Source organism: Podarcis melisellensis (assembly GCF_964234715.1).
Source record: "Podarcis melisellensis genome assembly, chromosome: 16".
Classification (NCBI taxonomy): Eukaryota; Metazoa; Chordata; class Lepidosauria; order Squamata; family Lacertidae; genus Podarcis; species Podarcis melisellensis.
Genome location: NC_138533.1, coordinates 27,714,108 through 27,738,259, shown reverse-complemented (window position 1 = coordinate 27,738,259; position 24,152 = coordinate 27,714,108). Strand labels below are relative to the sequence as shown.

The 24,152-nt window shown below is 43.1% G+C and overlaps 3 protein-coding genes and 1 gene segment (V, D, J or C); all 4 read right to left on the bottom strand.

The window, feature by feature from the left end:
* LOC309359588 (immunoglobulin lambda-1 light chain-like) overlaps positions 1-24,152 on the bottom strand; it is a 109,639-nt gene that overhangs the window by 16,380 nt on the left and 69,107 nt on the right. The gene's annotated exons all lie outside the window — the stretch shown is intronic.
* LOC309359597 (immunoglobulin lambda-1 light chain-like) overlaps positions 1-24,152 on the bottom strand; it is a 106,420-nt gene that overhangs the window by 24,226 nt on the left and 58,042 nt on the right. The window lies entirely within an intron of this gene.
* LOC309359595 (immunoglobulin lambda-1 light chain-like) overlaps positions 1-24,152 on the bottom strand; it is an 85,644-nt gene that overhangs the window by 7,530 nt on the left and 53,962 nt on the right.
* Positions 5,716-24,152, bottom strand: part of LOC309359598 (immunoglobulin lambda-1 light chain-like) — a 142,824-nt gene continuing 124,387 nt past the window's right edge. Inside the window, exons 3-4 of one of the 2 annotated variants that reach the window (XM_081893512.1) lie at positions 12,239-12,276; positions 5,716-6,244 (exon numbers count right to left, since the gene is read on the bottom strand). In XM_081893512.1, the coding sequence (XP_081749638.1) occupies positions 5,925-6,244; positions 12,239-12,276 (358 nt within the window). In that variant the 3' untranslated portion in view covers positions 5,716-5,924. Of the gene's footprint in view, positions 6,245-12,238; positions 12,278-24,152 lie in introns of both variants that reach the window. The other variant, XM_081893511.1, reaches the window with a different exon arrangement.

Genomic DNA, 24,152 nt, shown 5'->3' with positions numbered 1-24,152 from the left:
TATATATTTGAACATGGCTATCATATCACCCCTTAACCTCCTCTTCTCCAGGCTAAACATGCCCAGCTCCCTTAGCCGTTCCTCATAAGGCATCGTTTCCAGGCCTTTGACCATTTTGGTTGCCCTCCTCTGGACACGTTCCAGTTTGTCAGTGTCCTTCTTGAACTGTGGTGGCCAGAACTGGACACAGTACTCCAGGTGAGGTCTGACCAGAGCAGAATACAGTGGCACTATTACTTCCCTTGATCTAGATGCTATACTCCTATTGATGCAGCCCAGAATTGCATAGGCTTTTTTAGCTGCTGCGTCACACTGTTGGCTCATGTCAAGTTTGTGGTCAACCAAGACTCCTAGATCCTTTTCACATGTACTGCTCTCAAGCCAGGTGTCACCCATCTTGTATTTGTGCCTCTCATTTTTTTTGCCCAAGTGCAATACTTTACATTTCTCCTTGTTAAAATTCATCTTGTTTGTTTTGGCCCAGTTCTCTAATCTGTCAAGGACATTTTGAAGTGTGATCCTGTCCTCTGGGGTGTTAGCCACCCCAGAGGACAGGATCACAGAGTGGTATATAAATTTAATAGATAACAATAACAATGTTTTATGCAAGTGCGTTTTGATCAGAACGGCACTGCACCATGGATTTTGTAGTCAGCCCCATGGATTTCATAGATAGAAACCAATAGGAGTAGACTTTTGAGCAGACTTTTCAGAAGACGGCTATCACAAACCCATTGCTTTCTGATTTATCCCACTCTTTTGAGTGGCCACTGCTTCCAGGGTAGAGAGATTCAAAATACATGGGGCAGCATCCATGGGGTTCAGCAGTCCGTGTTCTCATCCTCAATTTATGTGTATGCTGCTTTTCCAAAGTTGAAACCATGCTCAAGTACCGTAGTTCTCTTCCTTAGCCTGGACGACATTTGCTGGCACTGAGACCTAGTAAACAGCTGGTGTACATGGCCTGATGGCCATTGCAATTCTGGGCTTCTTTGGGAGGAAGGCCAGAGTACAAATCCGATAAAAACAAACAACAAACAAGCAAGTAAATGAATGAATAAATAATACTGCAAAAGGGCCTGTCTAAAGCATTGTAGGTGTGCATTTTGACAGCAAAGACGCCTGCTTCTTGGGAGAAAAGTAATGACAAACCTGGACAGCATCTTAGAAAGCAGAGACATCACCTTGCCAACAAAGGTCCGTATAGTTAAAGCTATGGTTTTCCCAGTAGTGATGTATGGAAGTGAGAGCTGGACCATAGAGAAGGCTGATCGCCAAAGAACTGATGCTTTTGAATTATGGTGCTGGAGGAGACACTTGAGAGTCCCATGGACTGCACGAAGATCAAACCTCTCCATTCTTAAGGAAATCAGCCCTGAGTGCTCACTGGAAGGACAGATCCTGAAGCTGAGGCTCCAATGCTTTGGCCACCTCATGAGAAGAGAAGACTCCCTGGAAAAGACCCTGATGTTTGGAAAGATGGAGGGCACAAGGAGAAGGGGATGACAGAGGACGAGATGGCTGGATAGTGTTCTCAAAGCTACCAGCATGAGTTTGACTAAACTGCGGGAGGCAGTGGAAGACAGGAGTGCCTGGTGTGCTCTGGTCCATGGGGTCACGAAGAGTCAGACATGACTAAACGACTAAACAACAACAAATATATGGGTTTGCTGTCCATCGCAGGCTGAAACCTAGGCTGATGCAACATAGATGCACTGGGCATTTGCTCCCTGGTCCCTGCAAGTGGGTTCTCAACTGTAGAGTTGGAAGCATCATCTAGTCTAATCCCCGTGATGTGATGAAGGGAATCCCCAGAGAAACTGCGACTTGAAATGAAGTCAGCTTTGGCCAAGAGAATTCTGGCTCATGGTTTAAGAAGTCCCAAATGTGGCCTTTGTGGCGCTCGCTTTGGGGCTGATCAGGCAGAAGGCAGGGACACCATCAGCACGTGGAGTTGGAGCCAACAGCAGACAGAATAAGAGACAACCGGTTCTGGTTTCCTCACCCCCCCCCGCAAGTCCTACAAGGAAAATAATGAGACTAAGGGGGAGAAAGTTGACAGCCAAGGCCACATTTTAAACTGGCAGGCAGGTGGGGGCTGGCTAAGAACAGGCTAGAGTTGGTGAGACAATGCTCCATTCATTGTGATGGTCCCACCTTCATAGGGGAGATGTTCTGAGCACAGTCAAAAACACCTGACCAACAAGGAGAGACTCCTTTCTAGTTTTCAGGAAGTTTTTGTGGCAATGTCCATCAGGGTAGGAAGATTGACATTAGTCCAAGTAGCATCTTACAAGGTTCACTGGTGTTTTCCCATTTATGTTCTGGTCTGAGCCTTGCCTCTTTATGTTCAGAGCTAACCAACAGCTGGTGCCTGGGGAAGGAGGATTAATCTGTAAAATATGGCGCTGATCATATGTTGTTCTGGAGATTGTAAGATGCTATCACCAGCAGTGCAGGCCCCCAGCATTTATCTGACTGTGCCAGCCCTGGTAATATGCAGAACAGAACTGATGGAATGAGGATTGATTTTGACATCGACATCAACCCAATTCAGATCAATTCTGATCTGAAGTTGCATGGCAAGACATTCCCCCAAGAACAAATTCTAGAATGAATGGATGATTCTGTAGGAACCATCCTGTAAAATGTGGATGATTCCTCATAGGGAGGCAATATTGTTTTCTTATGAGTTGAATTTAGGTGTAAGTCTGCCAACAACGAAAGCAGAATTTGCCACTGTTGTCTCTGAAGCATATCTGCTTGTCCAGTGTGGGAAACAGGAGACTAGACTAGGTGGGCATTCGGTTTGATCCATCAGGAGAACACTATAGATGTGGAGCTATGGAAAAACCCATGAAAAAAAGGTTTCCCTCCAATGTTTATAGCGTTCTTTTCATTTTTAAAAAAATCAGTAGAATAAACAGTAAATATATTTCTGGTTTCCCCCCAATTTTTCACTTCCAGGTCTTTACAACTCTGGTCAGGAGTCATCTGACATTCTGAAATTAAAGGGTGAGATGGACCCAAAGTGGTGGTGAGAATTGACATGAGTCAATAAGCAGGTTTCTTATAGAATACCAAATGGTTAAGAGAAGACAGTGCTTTGAGACTCATCCTCCTCTGAAGCAGCCATAGACATCTTTTTAGACCTTTGACAGTCCTCTCTCTTTCCAAATAGCCTCTCACACAAGTTAAAATAGGCTGGGAAGAAGATGGGCTATGGTGTTTTATTTCCTGACCAGCTTGTGATAGTACTGTGTAGAAAATTGGGTGGGGCTGACTCATGGTATACGTAGGGTGACCACAATCTGGAGGAAGAAACTGGGACTTTACTAATATCCAGCCCCATACTTGTCATTTTAGATCAGGGGGTCTGACCTGTAGGCCCTCCATATGCACCCCACTTATTCAACCTATTCTTAAATGATTTGGCTCATCACTTTGAGGATGTAAATGGTCATCCATCGGCATTAGGCCAACATAAAATAAGATTGCTTTTATACGCAGATGATATTACAATTCTTTCTCATACTCAGATCAGCCTTAGAAGACTTCTGTACTCGTTTTTTTCTTCCTTCTGCCAGATCAACTCCTTGGGAATTAATTATGAAAAATCTAAAATTATGATAATTTCTCAAAGTTGTCAAATTGTTAAATGGGGACTAGATAACCACCCCATTGTCCAGGTAAAATCTTTTGAACACCTAGGGATATTCTACCAGCCAAATTTAAACTGGACAAAAACACAGGCGTTGAATGACCATCCAAGTAAAATGCACCACATCTGTGATTCTTCATTTTTTCTTCCTCAGAGGCAACCAGATGGTCCCTGCTGCAATAAATATATTTTAATGCCAACGTCCTTTCTCAGTTATTGTATGGCATTCCAATTTGGATAGAAGCATTTAATAGAGTAGTTGAACAAATTCAAGCCCCATATTTGTCATTTTAGATCAGGGTGTTGACCTATAGGCCCTCCATATACTGTTGGACTCCATATTTCATCACCTCCAGCCAGCATGGTCAAAGTCCATGGAATGTCCAAAACCATCTCAGGGGAAACCAGTTAGTCACAAGCTACAGAGTCTTCCCAATAAATAGAGAATGTTCATTTTATATTGTTTTCTCTCATTCTCTCAACAAACCCATGGTTTTAATTCACTAGAGCCTAGTGCACCCTGAGTGCCAGGAGATCTTTCAGGGAGGAATTGTAATAGTGCAGTTTTGCCCAATGTGGTGGCCTCCACATGACTTGGACTACAACTCCCATCAGCCCAAGCTAGCAAGGCCAACATTCAGATATGATGGGAGTTATAGTCCTAAAAGGGACGCGGGTGGTGCTGTGGGTAATACCTCAGTGCCTAGGACTTGCCGATCATCAGGTCGGTGGTTTGAATCCCCACGGCGGGGTGCGCTCCCGTTGCTCGGTCCCAGCGCCTGCCAACCTAGCAGTTCGAAAGCACCCCCGGGTGCAAGTAGATAAATAGGGACCGCTTAGTAGCGGGAAGGTAAACGGCCTTTCTGTGTGCTGCGCTGGCTCTCCAGATGCAGCTTGTCACGCTGGCCATGTGACCTGGAAGTGTCTTCGGACAGTGCTGCCCCATGCCTCTTAAGCGAGATGGGCACACAACCCCAGAGTCGGACACGACTGGCCCGTACGGGCAGGGGTACCTTTACCTTTGCCTTTATAGTCCTAAAATGGGAGGGAATGGGTTTAGACGAAGCTACACATTCTCATGTCTCCTTATAGTTAGTGCTGTTCGCTGCAGCCGGTGCCCATTGGAACTGGTGGGACAGGGAGACCAAAAGTAGGGAGGGTCAGCGACGGGCAAAGCTATTGGCAGACTGCTTGTGGGAAGGGAGAAAGGTTGGGTGGTTCTGCCTGAGGGCACATGGAGGTTGTTTGGGAGCAGTGCTGCATTAACCCTAATGGACCACCCTCCACAAGGGACATGGAGCACATGGAAGACCAGAGGTGATATTTGGGAATGTTTGAAATAACACCTGAAATGAATCCTAAATCCCCCCTTCTGTTTCTCTGTAGCTGAATGTTCAGGCATGTTCAGCTAGTTCATTAAAGTGAATAGCAACTTGAGTCAATTCATCGCATCTAATCATACTATAGAGCCCTTAAGTAGCACTGCTCCTGCAGCACTGGAATTTGTTTAGATGCAGCATGGCCTGGTGAAAAGGGCTACAGCCCAATGGTAGTCCATCTGTATTGCATCAGGGTGTCCTTGTTTCAATCCCAGATATCTCCATGTAGGATCGGGAGCCTAGTACCTCTTCATTAAACATCCTGAATGCAATGAGTGATCCACTGAGTGGAAGGAAGAACATGTCGGATTGTACGTGATGTTTGGGAATGTTTGAAATACCCATCAGAAATGAATCTGGGATGCATCCTGAACTGAAATTGACCTTTTCCATTTCTCAGGACCTAAATTGGTAGGTAGGACTAAGAGAGAACCCTGCCTGATCTTCCCACTGGTGTAGAAAATGCCCACCTAGATGGACCACTTGGTCTGACTTGGGAGAAGGCCGCTTCCTACATTCCCATGAAATCACACTGCTTTTACCACTGCATTTTGGCTGAGTAACAACACTCTTCTGTAATAGGACAGGAAACCATGAAAACAACCTGCTTGAAGGAGATGGAATGAAGAAGTGGGTCAAGAAATCACACCGGTGAAATGCATGACATTTTATTAATTTGCTAATATTATAAGCAAAGGAGATTCCAGGGAGAAGAGGAAGGGAGGAGGTGTGGGGAGGGGAATGACATAGGAAGGAAACCAGGCTGGATGGATCAACATAGCATTAGAGGAAATCAGAGAATAAAGTTGGCCCCCTTGAACATGAAATGACTCTTTCTTCTCGGCTTCTGGAGACACGAGGAACTCATCAGACCCATCCAGCCTTTAGGCACAGTCCGATCTCCTCACCACCTTCTCAACGGTCTTCCCTTCATGCGTCACTTTGCAGGTGACTGTCTCATAGCTCTCCCAGTCTGACCTTTTCATGCTGAGGTAGCTGCTGGCCGCATACTTGTCATTCAGCTTGGTGGGTGTGGTTGTCTCCACCCCAGAGGAGATGGTGGCGCCATCAGCCTGCCAGGTAACTTGGACAGTGCCTGGGTAAAAGCCATCCATGAGACACACCGCGGTGGCTTTGTCTGAGCTCTTCAGTTCTTCTGGGGATGGTGGGAAGACGTTCACTGTTGGAGGTACTGTTGGCTGACCTGGAAGTCAAGGGGAAATCTGGTTAAGTGTCGTGTCTCAGGGGGTATTAAATATTTGACACATGTAATAATTTATTTGATTATTTCATAAAGGAAGTACTATCTGACTCTGTTCCCCAAAGTTGTGTCCTGAAATGTTTTGTAAGGACATTTGACTATCTGGAAGCCATGACTTGTTGATGTCAATCTCCTCCAAAAGCTTTTCTTCTCCCCCAGCCTCAAGAAACTTTGTAATACTGTTGCTTGTGAAGCCTTCTTCTCAACTTAACTGCTATTATGCATTATATCTTCTCAGAATGCCCTACCATTAAATATATCATATAGATGTTTCCGGATTTATTGTTCTCCATGTGGTGGGGGTGTCAGAAACTGGGAGCTGCTATTTAAATTTCCCATTACTCTGAGTCACTGTAAGCAAATTTAAATGGTGGCTTCTGGACCCATCTATTTTTAGAAAGTGGATATTTTACTGTAAGCTCAACTAGGTGGCCTACAAGACCCCTTATGATTCCTTATGATTCTAGTCCGCAGTGGCGTAGCGTGGGGCTGCAGGGGGGGCCGGCCTCACCGGGTGCAACATCTGAGGGGGGGCGTGCTCGCGCTCGCACTCGCAGCTCTCTGCCCCCTGCTAAAATCCACGGGTTAGGGGGCGCAAATTACTTGCCTTGCCCCGGGTGCTGATAACCCACGCTACGCCACTGCTAGTCCGCAGTTCTGTGTGCTGGAATTTTTGAAAGGATCCGGTGGCTTTCTGGAAGCCACGCCTTTTCATTTTGGTAGCCTGCCTTCTAGTCCCAAACGTTTTATTCCCCCTGCCAACTTCTAGAAAACGTTTTCCCCAGTTTAATTGTCATTATTTATTATATATTCCCAGAATGCCTGACTTTTTAAATGTACAGCAGATATGTCACCTAAGGTTTCTGATCTTCCAAGAGGTAGATGTCACTCACAGAGAGACAAAACCTTGCCCACACCTCTGATCCATTTTTGCTTAGAGCGTTTATAGTGTTGAGCCTAGTGACCAAAGTGGAATGGGGGTGGGAGGAAGCAAGTGTGATGGTTAAGTCAGATAAATAGTTGTGGGCACCTGAAAAGCAGTGGAATACTTTACTGCCTCTGCGTTTGCTAGATGTTCTTAGACTCCAGCTCCCATTAGTTGGAGTCCAATAACACCGAGAAGCCCACAGATTCTGCAATCCTGAATGAAAGCCTTTGTCTATCACACTTTCTTTTTAATATTATTGTTCTTCTTCTTGTTGTTGCTATTATTATTATTATTATTAATCAAGCCACCCTGAATCCTATCAGGAAAAAAGGTGTGGTATGAACAAACAAACAAACAAACAAACAAACAAACAGTATAATAAATCATAATCAATGCTTTTTCAGGGGGGGGTGCAGGGGTATGCATACCCCTAAATATTTTGTGAATTTTTGAATTTTGTCCATTTACTGTACTTATTTTCCCCAATTTGAACTATAAAATGGTGGTTTTCTTCAGTCAAAATGAGAGTACCCCTAAACATTTGTTTTAGAAAAAAAGCACTAATAATAATAATAATAATAATAATAATAATAATAATAATAAAAATAAAAAATCTTGAGGCCATATGCCCTTCGAGGGTATTCTCTTGCGGCCATATGCTGATAGTGGATTGGAACAAAGTCCAAAGTAACAATTGCTTTCTCAAAATCTTCTGTACCATGAAAATAAATAAAAACAGTAATTTCTTTTTTAAGTTCAAAGTGGGGGGGGGGGGAATCATCCATTTTCTCTCACACTTTCCACAACACCTCTCCCTCTCTCTTCTTCCCCTCCTTCCCCCTCCACCAGAAGAGGGCCAGGTCCTTCTTGCCAGAGGTTTCGCCTTATCACCCACAGAAGGCTTTTGAAATTAGGAAAAGGCTCACAATGGCGTTCCTATTAAGCTTCGTGGACTTGGACATATACCAATAAGGATGGAGGGGAGTTTCCTAACAGCTCACAGCAAAGCTGCCCATGTAGCCGATGGGAGGAGGATGGGTTGGGTTGTGGGTGGCAGCCTCATAGATCAGCAACCTCTGACGCCTCCTCTCCGCAAATGTTCCCCCTTCCCTGCTTCACTATGATTCCTGTATTGCAGAGGGTTGGACTAGATAACACACAGGGTCCCTTGCATCCTACATTTCTATGGTTCTGTAATACTCCACCAGCACATAACCAGGTTTTGAACTTGGAGCAATGCATTGACCCAGTCCTCACGGAGGTTGCCTTTGGGGCTGCTGGCAGGAGGCTAGCATGACAGAATTGACCGGTATGTCAAGGAGAAAAGTACAGTATGTTCAAAATATTCCCCCCTGCAATGCTGGATTTCTTTGTACATGGATTTTCCTTAAAAAGAAGGAGAGGAGGGAACCAAGGAGGAATACAGTGGTACCTCGGGTTAAAAACTTAATTCGTTCTGGAGGTCCGTTCTTAACCGGAAACTGTTCTTAACCTGAGGCAACACTTTAGCTAATGGGGCCTCCCGCTGCCACTGCGCGATTTCTGTTCTCATCCTGAAGCAAAGTTCTTAACCCGAGGTAATATTTCTGGGTTAACAAACTCTGTAACCTGAAGTGTATGTAACCCGAGGTACCACTGTATTCCAATCAATTTACAGTGGTACCTCGGGTTACATATGCTTCAGTTTACATACGTTTCAGGTTACAGACTCTGCTAACCCAGAAATATTACCTCAGGTTAAGAAGTTTGCTTCAGGATGAGAACAGAAATCGTGCTCTGGTAGCATGGCGGCAGCAGGAGGCCCCCTTAGCTAAAGTGGTGCTTCAGGTTAAGAACAGACCTCCAGAACGAATTAAATTCTTAACCTGAGGTACCACTGTATTGTAGCTAATAGACCCCAAAAGGAAAAAAAGGGAAAAGGTTGTATCTGCCTAATGTTTACTCATAATAAACACATTGGAATTAATAGTTTGAAATTATTCATGCCCATTAATTTCAGTGAGTTAACTTTGAGTAGGACTAACAATGCATGATAACCGCGTAACTACATTAATATCTTCCAGAGGGAAAGGCCTGTTCATCTGTCATAGCAAAGAGTACAAAGAGTCTTGTGGTGCCCTAAAGACTAACACAGGTCCTGGGTAGCTCTAGCCAGGTTGGCCGAAAGTATTTTGCTGCCCGAGGCAAAGAACAAGATGGTACAGCCCATCCCCCATAGAGAGGACAACTGGATGGGCAGTTGAATTTTACTTGAGCATTAGCAATGGAAGGAGATTGCCTGTCTGTATCTTTCTATCCACCCATCCATCTATCTATTAATCCATCCATCTAGATCAGGGATCAGCAAACTTTTTCAGCAGGGGGCCGGTCCACTGTCCCTCAGACCTTGTGGAGGGCCGGACAATATTTTGAAGGGAAAAAATGAACAAATTCCTATTCCCCACAAATAACCCAGAGATGCATTTGAAATAAGAGCACACATTCTACTCAGGTAAAAACACCAGGCAGGCCCCACAAATAACCCAGAGATGCATTTTAAATAAAAGGACACATTCTACTCATGTAAAAACATGCTGATTCCCGGACCATCCGTGGGCCAGATTTAGAAGGCGATTGGGCCAGATCTGGCCCCCGGGCCTTAGTTTGCCTACCCATGATCTAGATAAACAAACACACACACTTTGGTGATCAATTCATTTTTTTAAGACTATGTGAAATCTAGCTTCACGTTAAAACATTTCGTTGGCCAATCCGTATCACCCTTTCCCCCCAGTACACACACAAAGCGATCAACATGTATCTTATTTGAAGTTAACCAGCATACTTTCCCCTTACAACTAATGGGACTTTGGTGGGATTTATACTGCCTAACCATCACTCCACCCCAATCCATTCCCTCATGGCAGGGCTGCCTCCTTCTCATCAGTGATGCCCTCTGAAAGACTGGAAATTGATGGAAGTGCAATATCTTTACTAGGACCAACTAGGACAAAAAGCAATGAAAAAGCATCTCTGAATTCATCAAAATGCTTCTCCAGGCGGGATGGTTAGCAAGGGGGGGGATCTAGAACAAAAAATGAGGTTGGCAGCGGGAAGAGAAAAGTGGCCAAGATGAAAAGCCGTAGTCTGCCATTCATTGCACTAAATATTATGTACTAATAGCATTTCCCATGAATGGGTTCTTACATAGCCTAAATTGCACTGGTCCTGCGGAAAAGGGAAGTGTCAACAGAATTAGAGGAACCTTGCTGTGGTTTGCTAAAGTATTGAAAAATCTTGGAGACAACAACCCAAACAGCTCAATGAAGAGTGAGCATGCTGCGCATGGACCGCAGATTGACTCTCCGAGAGGGGAAAACAAACAGAAAACTGTCAAGAGAGGGAGGGAATGGAATATCCTGAACAAGGCAACAGAGTGCAACGTTTTGTTACAGATCCTACTTGCCTTAAGAAGTCAGGGTTATAGCTTATGTTAGTCATAGACCCATCAAAATTAGTGCCCATGGGTAACTTAAATCCATTAATTTCAGTGAGTCTACTCTTTAGTAGAACTTAGTTGGATACTACCCACTGGATGATATTCAACTAAAGTTGAATATCTTTAGTTGAAGATACTTACTCAGTGCAGATGCAATGAAATTAAATAGGTCTATTAGTTTCTGTGGGTCTATGCTAAGTAAAACTTAGTTGACTGTCACCCAGTGAGGTTTTTGCAATATCCTTTTCTTTTCCGCACCACCCATTTTTAATTCTTTTCTACTCTCTTTTTGCTAAACACCCTCCAGCTTGACAGAGGAAGGTTGATGAACCTGAATGGTTGGCCAGCTATTGTGACTTTTTAGTTAGTCCCCAATAAAGTTATTATACTACAAATGGTTTGGTGTTTCTTTCCTGTCCTAAGTTTGGAAGTGGCAAGCCATGGACCCAACACAAATTCCAACTCTGTTACTTTGGAAAAGAGATCCATTGACTTCACTGGGACATATTTTCAAGAAAATGTATTTAGGATACAGAGTATATTCTGCTTTCTTTTTGTTAGACTTGTTTCTTGGGTTCGAAGTTAGCTTCTTGCATTCAGAATAGAGATGAATACACATTGGCAAGCAGAGTGGAAAATTCTAGCAACTTACAAAATAACATTTTACCTAACTTTTTCAATTCAACCAAATGCAGCATGCTTTTTGTAAAATCTGTTTCTGCATGAAGACGTACCTGCAAATCATCTTTCTACCCCTGCACCATGAAAAGATTTAATGTCCAGGGCAAACTGATTCAGATGTAAACTCACCAAGTTCAACCACTATTACTCCCAAGTAAGTAATTGCATTATTACTTATCCTATTATTTCAATCTCTGACACCTAATATTTTTTAAATTCAGCAATGACTACAAAGGGGGAAAATAATATCATTTCTAATACAACCTCGTCTTGAATTAGTTTTAAATATTACTTGTTGCTACGGATATTATTCTAAAAAAGGTAGAGCAGTCTTAAACTGAAAAGGCAATTTTGCTTTGTCACTGTGGTCTTCCTGATATTTTTAAAACAAAACAAAACAGTGTGACAAATGAGAAAATTTGCTTTTTAACTTTGCCGTAACCTTACCTGCGTATTCTTTTCCCACAATGGGAAAAGTTGAACCTACTAATTGACGACCCAAAAAACTCTCATCGAAAGTTGTAATGTTATTAAAAATGACAGACAGCAACGGTTTCATAACAGCAAAGCATTTACTTATTCAGAAGTCTCACTTTGTCAACAGGACTTACTCCCAGTTGCCTTAGATTACAACTTTAATCGGCACATAAAAGCAGAGAAACGTTCTACAAATTCATCTGATCTAGTTGACCCAAGAGATGACAAATCCTGACCCTCTCCTAAGCTGATTTGAAGTACTGGGCAAGAGATGCCCTGCCTAAGTCAAGACAAAGTTTGGAAGGAAAAATGACAGAAATTAAATACAAAGCTGATCAGAAAACAATTGTATAGGCATTTTAAAGCGACTTACCTAGGATATTCAATTGGGTTCCACCGCCGAAGATATACACACAGTGACTAACGGCCTTACAAAAATGTTTTTTTCTCACCAGAAAAAACTTTGCTTCCTCTTTTCTGGATAGCGTACCTGGTCAGTGACGAATTTGATGCAAACGGCATGCAGCAAAGGGCTTTGAAAGATGGGGGCATAGGTGAGTTTTCAGTGCAAAAATGTTGGATGGATTCTGATGCAGAATAATTCATTGGAAAAAGAGAGAGCGCTGAGCCCTAGATCTGGAAAAAATATATATTCTGCAATGTGGTCGGGAGCCCTGCTGAAAAGGGTGTGAACAGCTGTCCCATGCAGACTGTCATGCAAATAGCGATGGATGAATCTGTCAATTTCAGTTTTTCCCAGTTTTTCATTATTCTAATCAAAAATTCAGTTTGCCACATTTTGTTATTTTTATTTTTAAAGAAAGTCCTCAAGAAAATCCATCAGCATTGTAGTGGTGATTTCTCTCAGTATACACATTCTTTTTGCAAGCAGTCTCCCTCAAAACAGTGCTTTTCCGTGTGCTATTTTCATTCGCACATGCACTTTTATGCATAGTTCGCCTTAGCAAACACAATTTTTTCCTGCACATTGTTGGTTTCCGTGCTGCATTGCAAAATTCAGAGAAGGGTTGATTTTGACGGAAAGGTGAAATTGTCTTCCCATATTGTTCTGGGAACAGCGAATGAGATAGTTCACACGAGCACGAGGAATTAATGTCTTCCTCCATAACCTCCTTGGAAAGGATCCAAGTGTAGCTGCAAGTTACAAGAGGGCAGACCCTGAGATTCCCCTCCTGTGCAGATCCATCAGGACTGGATAGCTCTACATATGTCTAAGGCAACTTACTTGTGGACATAAAGGTGCACATTTGCACTGAGTGGATGCTTAGGGAAATGCGTACCATCGCACCAGCATACTTTGACCACCAATTCACTTCCCTCCATCCAGTTCGTAATGTGGATGGGTTTTCTATCTGTGGCAGTTTTGCTCTTTTTACTTTTACCTTTTTACCAGTCTCTGCTTATGCACCCATGGCTCTACGTTAGTCATGTCCATGAATTACAACAGGTAAACTCTGAGTAGGACTAGCACTGGCCACAACCCTTCATCTCTGTGGAATTCAATCTTGGCTTGCAAACTGGATACAGTGGTACCTCGGGTTAAGCATTTAATTCGTTCCGGAGGTCCGTTCTTAACCTGAAACTGTTCTTAACCTGAAGCACCACTTTAGCTAATGGGGCCTCCTGCTGCTGCGCTGCCTGAAGCGCAGTCCTGAGGCAAAATTCTTAACCTGAGGTACTATTTCTGGGTTAGCGGAGTCTGTAACCTGAAGCGCATGTAACCTGAAGTGTCTGTAACCCGAGGTACCACTGTACTCGCCGGCAGTAAAATATTAATTCACTTCCTTCGCCCACATTTTTTGGTGATTAAAAATATATATCTAATTGGGCCTTTGTCAAAACTGAGCCCATGACACAGTGCAAGCAAAATTACCCACTTAAAATAATCAGTTCTTCTCTATCTCCTTCTACCACTGAGATTCTTCCCCTTTCTGCTCAGATTGATTTCAAGGCTCAGCGTACTACAGTGCTCACAGGTGTGTGTGTGTGTGTGTGTGTGTGTGTGTGTGTGTGTCTGTGTATGCAGAGAGTTAACTGAAGACTGTACATTTATTTTGGGGCAATATATTCTGTCATATTCAGAAGTCTACCCTACACCACCCAGAATCTAGAACACTTCTGCCTCTCATTTTCATAGAGACCTATTAATTCGCCTTTTTCTTTTGAAATATTTTTTGTTTGTTTTTACAAGCACAAATTTAAAATAATGAAAAGAAAAAACTTTTAAAATATCCATACATGAGATTCTCTGAATCTTGTGACTTCCCCCCATCCCCTACACGGGTCCAGAAAATACTTTTTCTAAAACTGCATATCGTTACATTCTCCACAGTTTTCATCTCTTTAGATTATCCATCTTTCGTTTCTTTACAAGTTGTTTTTAAAGTCCAGCTAATGTTTTTATTTGTTTACAATGGTCTCCTAAGTAAATTATGAATTTTAATCCGTCTTTTTCTACAAGCTGGTTTCCTATAGGGATCCATGACAGATTAGTGTAGACTTCCCCTCTATAGACTAATTTCTACTAAAGTTGTTTGAATAAAGCCGTGAACCCCTTCTCAAGTGATTCCTGGGTCCCTGGAGAATTCTACACAACACATGCACCCATTCTGTAGACAGCACCATCTCTCCCATCTGGTCTGAATTTATATGTGACCTGCAACAGTGCAATACAGATGTGTTGTTATATCTAGCTTGAAGTTTACCCCCCAAAATAACCCAACTTCACCAAACACAAGGAACACACTCCAAAGTACTAATCTGTGCCATCAGATTCCATAGGAAATGCTCTAACATCTCCTTCAGTTCCTTAAAAAACTGTTGACTTGTCATTAGGAACACAGCAAGATTACTAATTCTGAGTCAGACCACGGTCCGTCTAGTGTGATATTGTCAACCCCATGTAGAGATGCTGGGGACTGAATCTGTTCTGACTGAAATTCCCAGGTGTCAGAAACGGTTATTTATGTATGCTACTACGGTGTTTTGTTAGCCCCAAAATGGAAAACGAACGAGGTCCCAACCAAAGAAGAATGGCAACTTAAGTTGACAGAATATGCGCAGCTTGCAGACTTAACATATGGAATAAGAGAACAAGGAGTACATATGTTTAGAGTAGATTGGGAAATGTTTGTTGAATATGTAGGGTGAAACTGTGTACACTTGAAAATGGCAGCATTAAGATAAAATCAGCAGGGTAAATAAGTTATGATGGATGTAATAATGGAATACTGAATGGTATAGTTTCTGTAAAACATGCAGGGATTTAAGATATGTAAAACGAACCATGGGAAGAGAAGAAGGGAAATCAGTGATTACTTACGGATGTAAAAATGAGTACTTTAAATTGTAAAACAGAAAATTTAATGAAATTTATATATACAGAACCTGGGACTTTCTGCATGCAAGGCAAATGCTTTTTCACTGAGCTACTGCCCTTCCTCAAGGATTTAAGCAATAATCGTTTACTAATTGTGTAGGTTTTTTTTCCTCATCTGTGGGACAAAAATCGAGGAGAAGCTATAAGCATACGAGGACTCTACAGTCATGCTTACCTGAATCACAGTTCCAGTGTGTACCTCTATGCCTCTGAGATTTAAGTCAGGAGATTTAGGGTGCTTTCAGGAAAAAATCTTTTCTCCCCACTCCCTGCCGATAATTCTGAAGAGTTCACTTCCAAACGAGAACTGATGTGGTTGTAGCATCCCGCAATAAAGGAAGAACGAGAGGAATCTGTAGAAATCACCAATTTCTCCATGAAATCCATTCTTGCATGTGCAAGACATAGCAGGCAATTGCAGAAAGATTCCGAAATGCTGAGCCGCCGATGAAATGCAAACCTCTTATGAGGTTGGAGATTGCTGTTTCCAGAGCAGAGCATTACTTCTGTGTAATCCGGTTAATATCATCGCAGGAACCTTAATTCTTTGAGTGATTTCCCTTTTATAGCCAGAACGGCTCCATCCACAGCGGAGAAGCTTAGGAGAACTCCAAGGTTTTTCGAGGTAAAAATGAATAAATGAAACGAAGTGAAAAAGGACCAAAAGACCAAATAACTTCCAAAATAGCCCAGTGAAATTGTAGCGCTCAGTAGCCAATAAATACTGGAAAATGGAAAATCAGTTCCCCTGCACTTTGGAAACTGGGTAATAGGCAAATGGTGTATCTTGAACAGAAGTACTCCAAGCTGCAACATTTTTTTTGCAGGTTCCACTTTCCACATCTGCTCATATTTCCAGAACATCGCATGTGGCTTAACTGAAAAGCATGGTTTGAGAAATCTGCAGGTTAATCTCTGTGGATATCCTGTGGCCTTTAAGGCCACCCTTTAAATACTCACAAGACAACCCGTTGATCAAACTGGATTTCAATGTGTGGCCAAATTATCTCCATTTTCTGCCCATCCAGAAGGTCCAGAAATCTTAAAAAAACAACAACCCAAAAACTCGAAAGACTCCAGGAAAGGTACGTATCCTCAACATGCACAAGTCTACATACTGTAAGCGCACGGCACCCATTGTCAGGAGCAGTACATCTGATAAGCACTTCCTTCCAGAGGAGGAGATCAGTAATGCTTCAGCAGCGGCCCGTGGCTTGTACTCAACTGGCATTTTCTGAAAATAGCAGAGCACATGTTTCTGGTACAGGAGGGTTCCTAGGGTCTGACTTTGCATCCTCTGTGCAAATGAACTGAAAGCCATTGGCCGGCCCCTGGTCCATTGACAGAAACACTGAAACATCTGTCAATGCGTTCAGTTGGTGGTTAGAAAGGGTTGGGAGGTGATCTTGGGCAGCTATTCGACGAAGCTGCTTGGGCCTGGACACCTGCAGCAGATGTTCACAGAGCTCTACTAAGTACGTTCGAGGTTTTAACTCAGTCTGCATTTTTAAAGTGACCCAGCCCGATTCACACTTCCTGGACTAATATGCACAGAAGAACGCAGTTATCCTTTAGATTTTCATACTTCTCTGAATTTTGTGATGTAGTCCCTGTGCGAAAAATTAAGCATAAGAAGGCATGTGAAAATGCATATTGTAGGTGAAAATGTGTGGGAAAATGCATATTTGAGGGGAAATGTATTTATGTGTACACACACACACACCCATCCCTACTAAATAATTGGAAGTCAATAACCCTTTCTGTTCAATGTGGGTCCTACAGTTCAGTGGTAGAACATCGGCTTTGCATGGAGAAGATCGCAAGTTCTTTTAATAAATAAATTTTCAATTACTAATATCCAATAAAAGCCACATTGTGTCAGTCTCAAATTACATTTCACATTCAAATATACAGTGGTACCTCGGGTTAAGAACTTAATTCGTTCCGGAGGTCCGTTCTTAACCTGAAACTGTTCTTAACCTGAGGTACCACTTTAGCTAATGGGGCCTCCCGCTGCAACCGCGCCGCCGGAGCACGATTTCTGTTCTCATCCTGAAGCAAAGTTCTTAACCCGAGGTACTATTTCTGGGTTAGTGGAGTCTGTAACCTGAAGCATCTGTAACCCGAGGTACTACTGTATACCAATTATAAAGCCAATTATACATTTTGTATCGCCTCCCGTGTGCTGGATTTCAAAGTGGAATGTTTTTATTTCATCCTGCTTCTGAAGTCTTAATTAATTCAAGCTTGTTCTTAATCCCCTATCAACAGCTACAGAGTTTTTGACTTCCATTCGTATTAACACATTTAATAAATCTTATTTCTGCAAAAGGAGTTCTGTATCCTATAAATATCCTGTGAGGGATGTTTATTTTATCCGTTTGTTTCTTCATTCTTCCTGCTCTCGATCATGTCTTCCACGGCATCGCTACTTCCGCTCTTTTGCTCTTTTCCCCCCTTTGTTCCCAGAGGCTGTAAGAAAAGATCCCAAGATCCCACCATCTCCAGGTGGGACAGGGAGAGACCCCTTGCCTGAAACCCAGTACTTCTGGGATTGCAAGACTGCAGGGAGGCACACGCCGGCCCCATGCACCAGCCAGGAGCCCAAGGCTTTCCAGGAAGAACATTACAATCAGGAGAAGACCAGCTTGACTCCATCTGTCAGCCATAGAAAGAACAGCTACAGGGGCTTGAATCCCTAGTAATGTCTGCCAGAAAGAATAATCAGCTGCGACTACCAGTTGTTCTGCAGCTGCAAAGCTGTTGGGAAACTGGGAAAGTTCCATTGGCAGAGCATGAAACCCTCTCTCTCTTTTTGTATATCATTTTTATTAAATTTCTATTTTACAATTTAAAATACTCATTTTTACATCCTTAATATGTCAGTGACTTCCCTTCTTCTCTTTCCCTGGTTCATTTTACATATCATAAATCCCTGCATCTTTGACAAAAACTATACCACGTGCATGCGCAGAAGTGCTAAACCGAGCCATGTGCATGCGCAGAAGCGGTCCTCCGGTTGCGAATTTCTCAGGATGTGGCCAGACCTCCTGAACGGAGCCTGTTCGCAACCAGAGGTACCACTGTATTTTGAGAGAATGACTGACCCTGAGTGTTATGAATGAGGGAGCAAAGCTTCTTCCTATTGCTCTTATTTTAAAACACATCTCCCACAAAATAACACATGTTGTTGTTGTTTAGTCGTTTAGTCATGTCTAACTCTTCATGACCCCATGGACCAGAGCACACCAGGCGCTCCTGTCTTCATGCTGGTAGCTTCGAGAACACTGTCCAACCATCTCATCCTCTGTCGTCCCCTTCTCCTTGTGCCCTCCATCTTTCCCAACATCAGGGTCTTTTCCAGGGAGTCTTCTCTTCTCATGAGGTGGCCAAAGTCTTGGAGCCTCAGCTTCACGATCTGTCCTTCCAGTGAGCACTCAGGGCTGATTTCCTTCAGAATGGATAGGTTTGATCTTCTTGCAGTCCATGGGACTCTCAAGAATCTCCTCCAGCACCATAATTCAAAAGCATCAATTCTTCAGCGATCAGCCTTCTTTATGGTCCAGCTCTCACTTCCATACATCACTACTGGGAAAACCATAGCTTTAACTATACGGACCTTTGTTGGCATGTACTTCTTTTATCACATACACAAACCTCTCGGTACATTTTTGAGCCAATAATTGTATCACAAAGTTCAGAGAAGTGGAAAACCAGAAGGATTAAGAGTGTTCCTATTTGTATACGGTGAGAAGTGCAAATCAGGGGTCTCCACTACAATTCCCGGAATGTTTTAACACTGGGAACTGTAGTTTTGTGACGGGGATACAGGTCTCCTAACAACTCTTTAACCCTGAACATGCTACATTTCCCCGGATTATGTGTATGGGGGAAGCCATGATAGTTGTGTAGTGTAGTTCTGCTTTAAATGTATAGTGCCTATGTAGCTTCAATGAAACTCTCCAGAATTCTTAAGTGAAGCAGAGAAGCCGAAATTAATTTATCTCTTAGTTCACACCTCCATCTTCTGTATCAGAGCGAAACTGCAGGATGCGCTTAGATTTTCAGCTCGCCAGTAGCTTGCTACCGGATGCTCCTTCCTGCTTCCAAGAAGCCTGAAGATGGCAGCACAACCAAAGAGATGCAAACATCTGAAAAGCCTTTCCAGGCATCCGCCTCCAAATAAAAGTGGGGATAGAGAAAGGAAACAATATCACCACTAGCAGAGGTCAGATGCATTTGCAGCAGCGCCTGTCTCTTGCAGCAACATGAAGCTATTGCATGTTAAGCTCTTCTACACAGGTATTAAAGATGCAACAAAGTCTCTGGATTTGATTCTGAGACAGACTCTGATGTACGCTCCCACCACCAGTTTGCATTTCTTAGTGCAGAAAGTATTGATCTGATGTGTAGAGATCTTTCCCATTCTAATTAATTCAAGAGGGTTCTGGAGGCTTCTCTGTGTGAAAGAAACAAGCAGAAGGTCCGTGATGTTTGGCTTATTCCTTCAGAGAAGCTGAGTACAGCTGGCTTAAACTGGCCCTGTTATCTCTTCTGTCAAGGTTATGCTGACTATAAAAATAAAGCCAGAAGGAGCCTGGGTTTCACTTTGTCTTTCTATCTCTTTTTCCTTCTGGTATGGTGTTCTGTACATAGTATGCTTAGTGTTAAAGTTTAGACTTATTACACTGGGGATCAAAATTTTTGTTGCATTGACACCTGCAGTTGTTCTAACCTAATGTCAACGTGCTGATTTCATATCTGAGGTTGGTTTTGTTCTGTAAGCTCTAGGTTTTTTTTTTGCAATTCATGTTTTTCACTTTTCACCATAATCTTTGTTTTTCACAATGCAAGAATTCAATATTTTATTAAACACATAGCCAAAGTAGTACAATATGAGTATTAGTGTAAGTGACTTATATAGCATTGAACGTGACATGTATAGCATTGAAAATGACATGCATATCTATGTATAGTTGGAGGTATGCAAAAAAATGTATTCCCTTGGGATACACAGTGTACTGGGGAACATTTTTTTTTCCACTTTCTTTTGCATGAGATTTTTCAACTGTTCTTATATGTTCTTTCAATGCTGATTTCAAATCTGAAATTGATTTTTGTGTACATGCTATGGCTACCTTTCAATTTCCGACTTTTGCCGATATGTCATATTTACACTGGGGATAAGTGGACACTGACACGTTGATCTACCCTAACTACATGGTAATTATTGTTTTGCAAACTTAATTTTTCTTTATTTTTACAGTTTTGTATCCTAAATATTTGTATCTTTCAGATCGGACCATGGCTTCTTCAAGTAGACAAAAATGTGTTATCAGTTATTGTAAGTTCAAGTTAAGTCTGCTGCAACTGGATTTCTTATGGACAGTACCAGTCCTGAATGTATTTGGATTTGTGACAATTATGCTCATTTGCCTTCAGTAGCAGTAAAGCTCTGCTGGATGAAATAGAATTGCCTCTGGTCTATTTTTGGGGAATGCTGCAATGTGTTTAAGTTGTTACTCTGCTAACTATACATTGGAATCTGCTCTGGATCAATATTGTGTAGAATTCCATGACACTTTAGGTTATATTGATCATTGCTTGCGGTCTTCCTCTAGACATTTGGTTGGCGGTTGTGCGAACAGGATGCAGTACTAGGATGAGCCTTGGGCCTGATCCAACAGGTGTCTTCTTAAGCTCTTGACTCCACCAAAAGTTTAGTACAGGCAGTATTTTTTTCCCTTGGAGGTATTCAAGAGTCAATGGGACGCAGGTTCTGTGGGTTAAACCACAGAGCCTAGGACTTGCCGATCAGAAGGTCGGCGGTTCAAATCCCCACGGCGGGGTGAGCTCCCATTGCTCGGTCCCTGCTCCTGCCAACCTAGCAGTTCGAAAGCATGTAGATAAATAGGTACCGCTCCAGTAGGAAGGTAAACGGCGTTTCCGTGCGCTGCTATGGTTCGCCAGAAGTGGCTTAGTCATGCTGGCCACATGACCCAGAAGCTGTACACCGGCTCCCTCGGCCAATAAAGCGAGATGAGCGCCACAACCCCACAATCGGTCACGACTGGACCGAATGGTCAGGGGTCCCTTTACCTTTACTCAAGAGTATGCAATACCAGCACCTTTCCCCACTGAATTCTACAAGTGTGGCACCATGCCTATGCCATGCCATGCCAAACACCTGTTCCACCCTGTTCTGCCCCTTTGCAGTGCCAAAAATAGCATGTGCATCAGCAGTCATTCATGGGCCGATCGTGTGCAAATGCGGAGGTGCCTGTACTTTGACGGTTTGTTTGCATCATAAGTGAACACAATTCTAAATTTATTCTTGCCTTAGGGAAAAGAAATACAGGTTTCTGTCTCAGTTCCCCATCGGTCTGAGTCGCCATATGTGTCGTTGCACAGTAATAATCACCCTTGCCATTGGCCAGGGCTCCAGAGATTGTTATATTTAAAAAAAGGTAAAGGACCCCTGGACAGTTAAGTCCAGTCAAAGGCGACTAGGGGTGTGGCACTCATCTTGCTTTCAGGCCGAGGGAGCCAGCCTTTGTCCACAGACAGCTTTCTGGGTCATGTGCCCAGCAGGACAAACTGCTTCTGGCGCAACGGGACACCATGACGGAAACCAGAGGGCACAGAAATGCCATTTACCTTCCTGTCACAGTGATACCTACTTATCTACTTGCACTGGTGTGCTTTCTAAGTGCTAGGTTGGCAGGAGCTGGGACAGAGAAATGGGAGCTCACTCCATCACATGGATTCAAACCGCCAAACTTCGAACTGTCATGGTGTCCCGTTGGCCTGAAAAGTGAGATGAGCACCACACCCCATAGTTGCTTTTGACTGGACTTAACCATCCAGGGGGTCTTTTACCTTTATTTTTACCTTCACATTTGATTGCAGTTAGGTATCTGTGCCATTTTTGAATGCTGCTCCATAATTATTTTTTTAATAGTGCTTTAAAAAAGAAAGCTAAGATATTACGGGAAAGAGTTTTAACCTGGCCTACTCCTTCTGCTGTTATACTTTCAGCAGAGTTTCCTTTTTTATTTTAAGAAATAGGATATATTTAAAAATGTAGTCCCTCTGTGGAAGGACTTAGGGACGATAAGGCTCTTAATGGCTACAAAAATGACAGCTAAATTCTACCTCCATTATCAGAGGCAATATACCACTCAGTGCAAGTCACCGGGAGCTGCGAGTGGAGACAGTATTTCTGTTGCACTCAGCTAACAAACATAGACATTTCTCTTTGACAGCAGGAGGTTTTTGCCTCACTTCCTCCTTTGATGGGGCCACTGTGCTTGCTGGATAGTATCTTCATCCCAGACTTGGCAGTAATAGTCAGCCTCATCTTGCTGTTGGACATCAGTGATGGTTAAGGTGGCTGTGCCGCCAGAGCTCTCTCCAGAAAAGCGGTCTGAAATATCGGCAGGTCTTATGCTGTCCTTATATATAACCAGTTGAGGGGCACTGCCATGTCTCTGCTGGTACCAGTGCACATAGTACCTATCAAACTGATCCCCTGAGCAAGTGAGTTACACAGTTTGCCCCAAAGAGACAGAGGCAGATGGGGGTTGTGTAAGTACATACTCGGCAACAGAACCTGAAAGAAGAAGAATTTTTTTAAAAAAATCATGGTGTTACACAGATGTGGAAATAATCTGGTAAACACATACATGCAATTCTTCCTAAGAGAGGAACACTGACTTATTAGACTGCACATCATATCAACTAATAAGGCTCAAACTCCAGTCTAAGACAATGCAATGACAAATCTTCCTGCAGATAAGTTGATAGGAGAAATGAAAGTCTAGCATCCAACAGAAATGAGGAATGGGTCTCTCATCACCTGAGCAAGAAGTGAGGGCCAGAAGGAAGGGAAACCAGGCCATGATGTTCATTGCAGAGGAGTGATCTTTGCTGTGACAAATGGTGCATTGGGACAGCTTTTCTCCCCATTCTTAAAGCCTACCAAAGTTGCCTGGGGTTCTCTGCATGCAAATCTGCTTCTTGTTGATTGGGTGCTGATCCTGCTCCAATGCACATGAGGAAGGGCTAGAGTTTGGTGGCAGAGCCTCTGCTTTGCGTGCAGAAGCTTCCGGGTTCAATTCCTGGCATTATCAGGCTGGGAGAGACTTCCCGTCTCAAAACCCAAGGAGATGCTGCCACTTAGTTTAGGCAGTCCTGAGCTAGGTAGACCAATGGTCTGACTCAGTATAAAACACTTCCCTGTGTTCTATAATGAAGATGGCAATTTGGCTGACGGAATTTGAGTGCACAGCCTGGAGGTGTCAGCGGCTCCTGGCTGGTTGCCCAGGAAGGTAAGAAGACAAGGAAAGCTTTCTTACCAGTCTTTTTTATTTCAATATTACAGAGAGAGGCTATAGAACCCAGCCTCTTGGATAATGGCATTGTCCCGAGTGAATCTCCACCCCCCGTCTCTTCCACTTCCTCATTCATTACTTCTACGGGTGCTGCTATGTGCTCTCTATCTTTAAGCTCTTTGCTCTCCTACTTTTAAGGCTCGCCGGGTTCTGGGAGATGGAGGGTCAGGGATGCTTTCTAATGACACTGTCAGCCAGGTGTTGCTCCGCTTCAGCCTCCTCCTCCTCCATTCCCATGATTTTCCAACTGTCCTCCTCATCTGCCTCTGAGTTGTGACTTCCCTCAAACCCCTGTTGTAGATCTATACGGTCTTCCTCCACCCTGGAAGGGTCAGGATGGAGAGGCAGTCTCCACTCACGTTTCATCGCTGTCAAAATCTATTGTAACAGAATTGCACTGAATCAGCAAGTAGAATGAGGAAAATTAACGTTTGTTGTTTGTCGGCAGTTACCTTGGTGATATTATCTTATGTCTATTGCCAGTCAGTGGAGGC